We start from the raw sequence: 12884 nt of genomic DNA, 5'->3' as shown, positions 1-12884 counted from the left end.
GGTTGCATATAGCATATGAAGCTATTTAGTGAATCAAAGAGCCAAAATTTGAGTCTAAAAGTCATGACATTTCTATTTCAATTACTTTTCTTTTTCAACAATCAAAGATCCATATGCCGAGGTTTAAATCAAATTGGTACCAAGCAAGCCACAACTTGGTCAATGGGCACAAACCCCAGCTCAAACCATTTATTTTTCCTAAATTAACAAAAGCTAATTCTAACTACAAGACTAATTCCCTTAAGAAAGTTGTCTATCTATCCATCATCGGAAAAAGTCGACAAAAATTTTCTACAATTACCCGGTTCAAGAAGAAAATTGGCATCCTTGGAAAAAGAACCGTGGTATAAAGAAAACCAAGGATATCGCCACTGATAAAACATACTATATAAAAAAAAATTTAAGAAGCTAACCCAAAAATTAAGAAGCTAATGAGCATACTAATATAACACATCACATGACCATATACTAACAACAAAATGAAAACAATCACAGTACCAATCTGTCGTATATCCACAATTATACTAGAACAACAGTTAAACAAGAAGCCACCCCCAACTAAAGATGTTGCAATGTCCCCAATGCAACAAAATATGATAGAGTAAAAATGGTGGAAAGTGCTCCCTGAATACTGCATCAAGTGCTCTCCTCGTTGTCTGAGTCAGAATCATCCTCTTCTCCTTCTTCCTCGGGCCAAGCAACATGAACATCATCATCATCCACAGCCCTGGTCGATGGTATCCGGTCCTGAGGCTTTAGGACCTTCCACAGCCCTTTCACACCCTTCCACATGCGAGTAAAGAATTTATCTCTTTTCTTCTCCCTTTTTACCATCTGGGTGTGTGCCATTTCTAGATTGCCATGTGAAGTGCTCAATTCACCATGCTTCTTGGCCAGCTCAGTGTACGCTTTCTCCAGTGCCTTGAGGTGATCCCCCTGCTTCCTTTGTCTTCAATGTATTTCTGGAACTCTTTCTTTGAAATGTAAGCAGGTCCCTCAGATGTCTCCCCAGGTCCCTGGGGAAGGCCAGCCACTAACTCGTGAATCACTCGCATCTCGTATCTAAGCATAGAAAATGGTCCTTCTGCAGAGCATGATGGCTGACTACTCGGATCTACCTGAGAAGAAGAACCCAGCTTTCTCTTTTTGCTCTTCACTGCGCCGCCCTCTCCTCTCTTCTTCAATGGATACAGCGGCTTTCCTGGATCTATCCAATTGTCCCCTGAGCCTCTTCCACCCCAGCAAGCTGGCACAGCTTAGTGATAAGCGATGGGAATATCAATGAAGGACTGTTCTGCATCCTATATTCCCTCAGTTCATTGATGAAGAGCTCACCAGCATTCAGCTGAATACCGTCAAGGATGCAGGCTATCATCTGAGCTCTTGTGACCGGAACGTTCCATATGTTTGAAACAGGGGAGATACGGCTGCATATGATGGCCAGCCATATCTTCGCTTCGACAGTGAATTCTTTTGATGTGATCCCCTTCTTCTCAGCTGCCCATGGAACATCTGCACCCGGGCATAATTTGGACACCAACCACTCCCCTGACGTACAGTCTTTTTGCTTGAATGGGGTCATGTCATGGTTTGGCAAATGATAGAAGCCATTTACAGTTTCAGCCCCAAGGTGCACCATTTTCCCCCGAATTCTCATCTGGGGCTTTTTTAGCCGGATAGCTGGGAGGTTGGCGTAGAACTCCCTCACCCATTGCTCATTTGCTCGGTAAGGTTGAGGGGCAAAATAATTCCATCCCATGTCCATTAGCCTTTGATAGAACTCGGGAAGACGTTCCTGGACGTCGTCCATCAGTATGCCGCTTTCTGGGAGCACCTTCTTCGAGATTAGGTTTTCAAAGTACCGTTCTTGACACGCCAATGACAAGAATCGATCTTGGTCAAAGTTCTGTTCAGCTTCCACGGAGTTGTCACTTGACGATCCTTCAGAGTTCGAGCCCATTTTCCAATTATATTACCTGTCAACAAGTGATAAGAGTGAAAACATGGTATGGCTATGAAGAATAGTGCAAAATGACTCAAATATGCCGAAAGAATGATCGGACTGTCGAAACTCAGACTTAGAAAAAATTCCAGTATTTTCAGATTTTCATATGTAAACTCTCTGATATCGCAATTCCCAATAAATTATCGCAATTGCGATATCAGCAGGCTTGGAATTTGCGAAAAAATAATTCGCAATTGCGAAGAAGACTGGAGACTGCTGAGTTCGCATTTGCGATGTCCTCTTCGCAATTGCGAAGGTATCTGGGAGTTGAGTTTTTCGCAATTGCGATCACCTTTTCGCAAATGTGAAATCGCAAATGCGAAAAAGCCTTCGCAATTGCGATGCCATCGTCCCCAGCCTCACCTTTTTCAGAGAACAGATTTTAAGCCCTAAAATTTTTCAATCCAAGTAATTTTTAACGAACCCAATCATTATTCAAGCATAAATCATGCATTAAACATCATAGACGACCATGAATCAGAAAATGTCGATGGTTCGGCCAAGAATTTCATTCGGGCCTTTTACGAACACATAAAAAGCGTAAAAACTTCACTTCTATATGACAAGCGTTAGGTACTCAGACTTCCCCAATTTTTTACAATGAACATCATCACACACTCTCAACCAACCTCACCGAGAAATCAATGTAAGTTTTGAAAAACATTTTTGAACCATTTTGGGCAAAGGGTGATACCCATTTGAGCACTAGGGTTTCAGAAAATCAAGAAGAATAAAGGAGAAGATGAAGACGAAGAAGAAGAAGAGAGAGTGATTGAGCTTTCATACCTGGATCCTTGCAATGAGGACTGAGAGTTGAAGGAGTTTACAGTGAGGAGAGTGAGGAAGCCAAGATTTTTAGAGCCTAAGTCATTTTTGTTCAATTTGTGTTCAAAATGAGCAACAATCTGATTTTAACTCTCAGAAGTCGCAATTGCGACAGACACTTCGCAATTGCGAAGGTCACTTAGTCCTACTAGTTTCGCAATTGCGAAACAAATTGGGGAATTGCGACTAGGGAACTTCGCAAATGCGAAACTATTTTCGCAAATGCGAAAATTGCCCTGCAACTTTCAACAGCTACTGGTTTTGGCTCTCCGGGTCACTCTGACCTGCTCAAATCAACTCCAAAAAATCTAAAACTTGGCAGATTAGTTACAAATAATATACTAAGCTATTCTAAAAAATAAAATTTAAAAAATGACTAAAAATTTTGAAAAACGATGGGTTGCCTCCCACCAAGCGCCGCATTTAACGTCGTAGCACGACGCAAAATAACTTTACCACTTTTCTCTCCACTTGGATGATATGAACTGGGCACCTAACTTGGAATCAAGCTTGTGACCACGAGCGACGGGGGGGGTGGTAAGTTGATGATCAAGCCAAGCCTTAAATTCTTCATTTTGCACTTCTTGGCTCTCATGTGAGGGATGTCATTTTGTTTTCTTGTTTCCTCAAACTTTAAAATGTATGGTTGTTGCCTTTCCTCCTCGCAATCCCTCATTGATGTCATGACCCATTTCCACAATAGGTCATGAGGGCGTCTGACACCCTTGTCAGGCAAGCCATTGCGGAAACATTACTAAAATTCTTATGTTGCTTCTTAATTTGAAAGAAGTGGAATAAACACTTAACTTGGAATTTAAAACAGAAGAGCGAAATATTGTAGTAATATAATTACACAACCCCAAAATAATCGTCTACCAAAGTGTGTGCCAGAACCTGGTGTCACAAGCTACGGGCAACTAGTAGAATATACATCCAAAAGAATATCATACTATCCTACTTTCTGAGTCCAAAAAGACAGAATATAGAAATACAAAGAAAGACTTCTTCGGCTGTGGGTCGACATGGAGGGAAAGCAACTCACCGTAGAAGTCCCAAGTCCGCTCACGGATACGCACCAGAATGATAACCAGATCCACCTGCCTCAGATCCTGTACATTTAAGTACAGAAGTGTAGTATGAGTACATAAACAATATGTACCCAGTAAGTATCCCGTCTAATCTCGAAGAAGTAGAGACGAGAGGTCGACATGATACTTACTAGGGACAATTAATATGTGAAGAGTTTATAATAAGCATGGATATCTCAAGCTATTTACATTTAATAATCGTGGAGTAACAGTTCTTTCCCAAACACTAACAAGAATGCTTGTCTATAGTCTAAGCAAATATGTATCTCAGCCCTTGAAGGATTTCTAAGCAAAACATATGCAAATAATCACCGTGGAACGTACGGCCCGATCCAACATAAAATAAACTGTGCACTGCGGAGGGTCGAACGGCTCGAACCATAGATGCATCTATTACCCCGCTCGCGAATCACCCATGCGACGCGGTCAAATAGAAAATAAGCTCATTAACAAGCAACATTGACAATTAACATGTATACGAGGAGTAGCCATACACAAAAACACCAAGTATTCTCCTTTTAAGGACCAAGGTGGATAAGGGTCATTCTCTAGTCTCATTCTTCTTACTCAAAATAGTCCAAATAAATCCAAATTAATCAACACGTACTAGAATGTCACGTAGAGCATGCTTATGGGTCCTAGACTACCCGGACATAACATAATAGTCACTACGTACGGACTCTCGTCACCTAGTGCGTACGTAGCCCCCGAATTTAATGACAATTAATTCAATTATGATACCTATGGGGACAATTCCCTCTTACGAGGTTAGAAAGGAGACTCACCTCGCTCCGAAGCGCACTTCCAATATCAAAACAAGTCCAAGCCCTCAAGTAGGAACCAAACGATCGCAAACTAGTTAAAGGAAGTAAGAGCTAGTCAATATAAGTTTACAAGATCGAATTCTAGCTATTTAAGCCATTTCCCAACCCTTTTCACAAGTTTCCTAAATTCCGACCCCGGGCCCACGTGCCTGGATTCCGAGATTTTTCGAAGGAAGTTGTTCTCTACAACTTAAGGATCAATAATATATCATTTCTAGTTCATTACATAGCAATTTACATGCTTAAATCTTAGTTTTATTAAAACCCTAGGTCTAGCTCTAACCCTTGATTTTTACTTAGTTCTTAGTGTTTAATCTACCTAATGTTCATGTAATTAAACTAAGAATGGAGGGAGATTACTTACCTTTCAATACTATGTTGAAATCCTCTCTTTGGAAGCACCCAAATCGCCCAAGTGNTCGGATCTTTATCGTAACACATAAAAAGCGTAAAACTTCTTTGCTTCATGACAAGCGTTGGGTACTCAGACTTCCCCAATTTTTTACAATGAACATCATCACACACTCTCAACCAACCTCACCCAGAAATCAATGTAAGTTTTGAAAACATTTTTGAACCATTTTGGGCAGAGGGTGATACCCATTTGAGCACTAGGGTTTCAGAAAATCAAGAAGAATAAAGGAGAAGATGAAGACGAAGAAGAAGAAGAGAGAGTGATTGAGCTTTCATACCTGGATCCCTGCAATGAGGAGTGCGAATTGAAGGAGTTTACAGTGAGGAGAGTGAGGAAGCCAAGAGTTTTAGAGCCTATGTCGTTTTTGTTCAATTTGTGTTCAAAATGAGCAACAATCTGATTTTAACTCTCAGAAGTCGCAATTGCGACAGACACTTCGCAATTGCGAAGGTCACTTAGTCCTACTGGTTTCGCAATTGCGAAACAAATTGGGGAATTGCGACTGGGGAACTTCGCAAATGCGAAACTATTTTCGCAAATGCGAAAATTGCCCTGCAACTTTCAACAGCTACTGGTTTTGGCTCTCCGGGTCACTCCGACCTACTCAAATCAACTCCAAAAAATCCAAAACTTGGCAGATTAGTTACAAATAATATACTAAGCTATTCTAAAAAATTAAATTTCAAAAATGACTAAAAATTTTGAAAAACGATGGGTTGCCTCCCACCAAGCGCCGCATTTAATGTCGTGGCACGACGCAAAGAACTTTACCACTTTTCTCGCCACTTGGATGATATGAACTGGGCGCCTAGCTTGGAATCAAGCTTGTGACCACGAGCGATGGGGGGTGGTAAGTTGATGATCAAGCCAAGCCTTAAATTCTTCATTTTGCACTTCTTGGCTCTCATGTGAGGGATGTCATTTTGTTTTCTTGTTTCCTCAAACTGTAAAATGTATGGTTGTTGCCTTTCCTCCTCGCAATCCCTCATTGACTTGTGTAGTTCAATTTCTATATCACCCCACAATTCCAACGTTAAAAAATGCTTGGAATGAGACTTCAAGCCTTCACTTTGAAATTTTTCTATTTTGACATCCTCTTTTTCCCCCGGATTGGAGTCAATATCAACCACATTTGCATTTATACCGGTTGACTCTAATTCCACATTTTTCTTGGCATCTCTAACAATTATGGAGTCGGTTGGCGGATGTTCAATTCTTGATTCCTCGAAGTAAAGCTCACTTTCTTCCTCGGAATTGGACTCTTCTTGGCTTCCTTCCACACTCTCAAGTTGGTGGGCATAGTGAGCCTCAACCAATATTTGCATTTGATCCTCCAACGTGCGGATATGTTCATCATTGTAATTCAAGCTTTGTTTCAAGTCCTCGAGTGCAAAGTTGTGCTTCTCCTCATTTTCAAGAATGGTCTCCAACATGAGCATCATTTTCTCATTTTGAGCATTTGAGAGTTCTTCTTGGTTTTGATCAAGTGCCAAGGAAGGATTTTCAACTTCAATCTCCAAGGGAGGTTCTTGGATATCATTCACTTCCGAGGCTTTTTGAATCCTTAAGGCTTCGATCATTTCATCCATTTGTGAGTGCAACCTTGCAAGTGCCAAGTCATTTTGAAGACTATTCTCCAAAAGCTCCTCCAAGGCATTTTGCTCCTTGTTTCCTTCTTCAAGTAAACACTCCAACATAAGCTTGAACTCTCCACTTTGGCCATGCTCAACTTCTTCCACTTCCATAGCCCTATAATTCTCATCACAAAAAGTAGAATCATCATAGTGGGGGCTTGGGGAAGGGAATGACAAATAAGCACAATCATCCCAATGACCATTTTGAAAACCACACTTATCACAAATACTCCACTCATAGGGTTGAGATTGTGCACACAATCCACCCCCGGGAGAATTCAAACAATTTTGCCAAGAGTGTGGTCCTCCACAATAAGGACAAGGGTCATCAAAGTATGAACAACTACCAACCGACCAATTTTCATTATATGATGCCATTTTTCAAAAATAAGAAAATAAACAAGAAACAAACAAGAAAAATAGACCAAGGTAAGAAAAATAATTACACAAACAGTTACAAGTTTGGACCAAAGCACTTTTGCTTACTTCTCAAACAACCTAAATTATGCCAAATTGTTCCCCAGCAACGGCGCCAATTTTGATGACGTCCAAATCCACTACTAAAAATTAAATGGACACGGTCGCATGCAATAAAATTTACCCAACTATGAGTCGGGGTCGAATCCCACAGAGAACAATGTGTAGGCGATTAAGAATGTAAGAAAATTATCGCTTTTCGCGCAATGCCAAACACTAAGAATTTGGTTTTGCAAATGTTTATATCTAAATGCGGAAATGTAAACTAACCTAGAAAGCAAGTAAAATGATCAATGGCTACAAGTATGGTTGCATCGGGAATTACACTCAAGTAACGATCCAATGTATTTCATGATTTTACAAATATGAGCGAGTTTATGTTAATTAGCCACGGGTAATAATTCTTAATTAGCTTCTTCCGAAGACTAAAAACACTTCCTAATTGAATTATCCCTAAAACAATTAACAGATTAAGCACTCCCGGATATGGCTACAAGTAGTTCAATCATATCCCTAGGTAGAATCTATAAAATGAGAGTTAACGCCTCAAGTTCTTGTTAATTAATCTTTCCCAACCCCAAATTATCTTTTCCAAAATTAATTCGGAGTAAAGGGGCGAGTCGTAGGGTTATCTAATCCCTTTGGAAACATTAAAGAACAAGAATAATTAAAATAACAATAACCCACTTCATAAAAGAATAAAAATCATTCAATACATAAGCACAACAAGGTATTTAATCCACACTTTAAATATGAGTATTTCCATAAACAAGATTCAAGTGTTGGAAATAAATACTACACACTTAAATATTCAATACAAAGCAAGGAAATGAAGAAATAAACATAAATGGGTAAGAAATCCTTAACCACAAGCTTGAAATCTTCAAGACCCAAGTGTATGTGCAAAACCCTAGCTTCAATACTTGTTCTTCTCTAGTCTATGGAACTGAAAATAAGCCAAAGATATGCCAAAGATCTGCTTGGTCGTGTATAAAAATGGTTTGGGGATTAAAAATGTGAATTGCCCAGGCTTGGAGCTCGATCTTCCTGTGCTGCTTCACTTCGCATTTGCGATGATATCTTCGCATTTGCGAAGGTTGACCTTTTCAGTTGACTTCGCATTTGCGAAGTACTCTTCGCATTTGCGAAGACTGACTATTCTAGTTGACTTCGCATTTGCGAAGTACTCTTCGCATTTGCGAAGACTGCATGCATCAGCTATGCTTCGCAATTCCCAGAATTTGCTCGCAATTCCCAAGTCTGAATCTTCGCATTTCCCAAGTTTTGGTCGCAATTGCGACCACTGAGTGTATTGCCCAGATTTTTCCTCTTTTTAGCTTCTTTTTGACTTGTTTTCACTTGGTTTCTTCACCATTACTTCTAAATCACATACACCCTGTAAAATAGAAGTAAACGACATTAAAACACACGATTTTATCACTCAATCATAGCAAAAATATAGGTTTAAAGATAAGATAAGTTGGTAAAACACCAACTTATCAGTCACAAGTTCTCTTCTTTAAGTCCACAATGATTTCGATTCCTTCACTATTTATTCTAAACAACACTGAATCAAGGTTGAACACCTAAGAATGAATAAAAAATTAAGATATACTATATTAGTGTATTATTGCTTCAAAAAAAGTATGAAGTTTTTTAAATGTAAGTAGTAAATCACTGCAGCAGATATAAAAAAGCATTATTTAATTACTTCAGAGAAAACACGGTGAAGTAAATCCTGAAGTTAATAAATATACTCACAAACATTTTGCAAGCCAAGTCCATATTCTTAGTCATCTCTTCTTCTGCCCATATTGATACTTTGTGAAAAGAACTATTTGCTTTTTTCTCCGTTCCTAAAACCACTCTCCCAACTTTTCTTGGATGAAATCTAACATTCTTAAAATAGGCATCTCTCTCGCTTTTAATAACACGCAATTCATTGGTTCTACCATGTTCGTTGTCAGCATATCATAACGTCGCCGTGGGAACCACGATCGAGCCCATCTCTCTGGAGGCTCTTCCATTATGTAATTGTATGTTTTCTTGTCAACACTTTTGAGTTGGGACATTAACTGATTAAAATCTTCACGTTTATATGACCTTGCAGCACTTTGAAAAAGATTTATTACTGTGGCTTTTGCATGTCTTTGCTTTAAATTTTTCTCAAAGTGATAGAGGCAGATACCTTGGTGAGCTTCAGGATAAACTTTTCTAATCCCATTTGCGATCGATTAGTTTCTATCTGACAAGAAAACCAGTTCACGACGGACTTGAATTGTTTTTCTCATTTCCCCGGAGAACCAAATGTATGCCTCATTGTCTTCTAAATCTGCTACACCAAAAGATAGAGGAAAGATTTGATTGTTTGCATCCTTTGATACAGCAACAAATAGAACACCACCATATTTTGACTTTAAAAATGTTGCATCTACTGCAATAACGGGTCTACAGTAGGACCAACCAGCTATTGATGCCGCAGGAGCAAAGAACATGTAAGCAAATCTGTATAGTGAAAAATAAAAAAATAAATCATAAGGTGTGAAGTTTTTCAAATAGGAACATTTGAAACTTCAGGCTGATGGTTAGTATTGTTTTGCTTACCTATTCTGCTCATCTCTTTTTATGCTTGTGTACGTTCCTGGGTTTCTGTGCACCATCATGTGTAGGTATGAAGGAAGAATCTGGTAGTTCTCTTCCGGTGTTCCCCTTATGCAAGCAATAGCTTTTTGAATAGCGCGCCATGCCTTGTGATAACCAATGTCAATTCCAAATTTCTTTTTCATTTTATTTTCTACAAAGGTTGGTGTAACCTCTATCTTTTTTTCTCGAACATGTTCTATAATTTGTTCACTTATAAAATTTGATGTAGCATGCTTCTGATCTGATTTTCTTGCATCAACCGAGCATTCATGGTTGTTGTGATATTTATCACCCTGAAAAGTGTGGAATTTTTTTATTCTGGTAGCACGTACATTCCAATCACATTTCTCCACGATGCATTTCAGCTCGTATCTCTTTGAACATGATCTAACAACAGTGAATTCAACTTTCTGGTTTATCTCCAGGTTGCAGAAAAATTTAGTCATGTTTTATTTGTTCTCAAAAATTGATCCTACTCTTACTTCCTCAGGCAACGCATCGTGCCTCAGTATTTTACATGGTGGAGATTCTTTTAGCTTTCTCCTCACTCTTTTTCTTGATTTCTGAGAAGCACTAGAAGTTTTAGCAATTTCTTCAATTCTATCTGATGTTATCGGTATAAATTCCATGTTTACTTCATCTTCGTTGTTGCTTATCATTGCAGAAGGTAACAAAAAACTTTGTTGGAGTGTGTGTTGGCTGTCAATTTGCATTATTAGATGTCCTTCTTCTTCTTGGTCATCAACAAACTAGTATGAATTTATTGGAGGAGCAGGTAATTGTTGCAACATTATATATTCTGAAGCAGCTGTAATGTTAGAAGGTTGTTGCTCGTTGTCTACTTCCATTATTGGCTATCCTAGTTGATGTTGATAATCAGCAAATGGTTCATAATCTATTGTATATGCAAGAGATTGTTTGAATGTTGCAGATTCTGAATGTTGTATTTTTTCAACGACAAAATGGCAATTCTTGTAGGCTGAATCAGTTGTACGCAAATGTATACAGGTACTGAGTTCTTCATCTGAAGTTACAAGCATTCCTTTGCTTGTATTTAGTTTGATATCAAACCATACCTTTATTGGATATCTGCTTGAATCAATATTTGTAACTTCACTAATTTTCTTCAGGAAAGTATTGAATAATACTTGTTTATTAAGCAGAGCAAGTTTTGTATCATGATCCAACTATTTGAAATCAAGAGTCCACCTCCCATTGAAAGTAATAACAATGCAAATCGAACTCATCCTGCAGAAGCATGTGTGACGACCCGGCCAGTCATCTCATGAGTTACCGCTCTGTTTCCCCCATTTATGCTTCTTTATGTTTTGTTTATCTGTGTTTTGAGGTATCGGGTTGGTTGGATTGAATCCGGGTTGGTTTGGAGAGGTTTGAGACACTTAGTCTCTTTTAAGAAGGCTTAAGTTGGAAAAGTCAATCGGATGTTGACTTACGTGTTAGAGGGCTCGGATGTGTGTTCCGATGGTTCGGTTAGCTTCGGGAGGTGATTTATGACTTAGGAGTGTGATCGGAATGGGTTTCGGAGGTCGGGAGTAGAATTAGGCTTGAATTGGCGAAGTTGATATTTTGGCGATTTACAGTTGGTAGGTGAGATTTTGATCCGGGGTCAAAATGAAATTCCGAGAGTTGCAGTAGCTTCGTTGTGTCATTTGGGATGTGTGTGCAAAATTTCAGGTCATTCGGACGTGGTTTGGTTGGGTTTTTGATCGAAAGCGTATTTCGGAAGATTTTTAGAAACTTAGGCTTAAATTCGATGTGTTTTGGGTAATTTGATGTTGTTTGAGGTGTTTTGATGATTGGAGCAAGTTTTTATAAGGTTTTAAGATGTGTTGGTGCCTTTGGTTGAGGTCCTGGGGGCCTCGGGTGAGTTTCGGATGGTCATTCGGGGCATTTTTGGAGTTTGAAAGTTGCAGAAATTTAAGGTTCAGTGTTGCAGAGATTTATCTCTTCGCGTTCGCGAGAGGGGCCTCGCGTTCGTGAAGAAGGAATTGAAGAAAAGCCAGGATTTAGCCTTCGCGTTCGTGAGACGGGCTTCGCGTTCGCGGAAGGCTGGGATGCAGTGCACCGCGTTCGCGAGAGGGTACCCGCGATCGCGTAGAGTAATTTGGGATCGAGGTTCTTTTGTTCATCGCGTTCGCGTGAGGTGCGTCGCGTTCGCGTAGAGTAAAATTTGTTCAATGCAAGTTTGTGCTTCGCGAACGCAAGAGTTTGACCCCGTTCCCGAAGAAGGGAAGCCAGACCTGGGCAGAATGTTTTAAGTCGTCTTGTCCGCGATTTTGGGTCTATTTTCACCCATAGTTGATCATTTTGAGAGCTTTTTGAAGGAGATTAAAGAGGGTTTCAAGGGGAAACGACTTGAGGTAAGATTTTTGGACTTAAAACTCGATTCTATTGTGAAATCTACCTAGAAAATCATGGAAACTTAAGCTAAAAATGGAAGAATTAGGGCTTGGAATTTTGGACCTTTGATTTGGGATTTGAAGGGTCATTTGTGGACGGATTTTGATGTTTTTGGTATGTATGAACTCGTGGGGAGATAAGGAATCTATTGATGTGAAAATTTCTAAGTTTCGAGAAGTGGGCCCGGGGCTCGGGTTTTGCTAATTTCGGGATTTGTGCCCGTTATTGATTATTTTCGCTTGGGCTTTGTTCCCTTGGCATATTTTGACATATTCATTCTGATTTTTGGATAGATTCGACGCGCGTGGAGGCCAATTCGAAGGGTAAAGGCGTCACGAGCTAGAGATTTAGCCGGTTCGAGGTGAGTAATTATTATAAATGATGTTCTGAGGGTTTGAAACCCCGGATTGCACATCGTAGTGCTATATTGAGGTGAGCCACACGCTTAATGGTGAGCGTGGGGTCGTTCACTATAGGGGATTGTGACTTGGTCCGTCTCAATTGATGATTCTACTGCGTATTTGATTGAAATCTATTTGCTATCATCGTTAT

At 39.6% G+C, this 12884-nt stretch overlaps 1 protein-coding gene across 1 annotated transcript; it reads right to left on the bottom strand.

Moving 5' to 3' along the window:
• Positions 9503-10357, bottom strand: LOC109238551. The gene is made up of 2 exons (XM_019405033.1): positions 9873-10357; positions 9503-9773 (listed from the first exon to the last, which is right to left on the bottom strand). Exons 1-2 carry the CDS (start codon positions 10355-10357, stop codon positions 9503-9505), a joined length of 756 nt encoding a protein of 251 aa, XP_019260578.1.

The sequence above is a fragment of the Nicotiana attenuata genome, chromosome 1 (assembly GCF_001879085.1).
Source record: "Nicotiana attenuata strain UT chromosome 1, NIATTr2, whole genome shotgun sequence".
Classification (NCBI taxonomy): domain Eukaryota; kingdom Viridiplantae; phylum Streptophyta; class Magnoliopsida; order Solanales; family Solanaceae; genus Nicotiana; species Nicotiana attenuata.
Note: the sequence above shows the minus strand (reverse complement) of the source record. Positions and strands in the feature narration are given on the sequence as shown.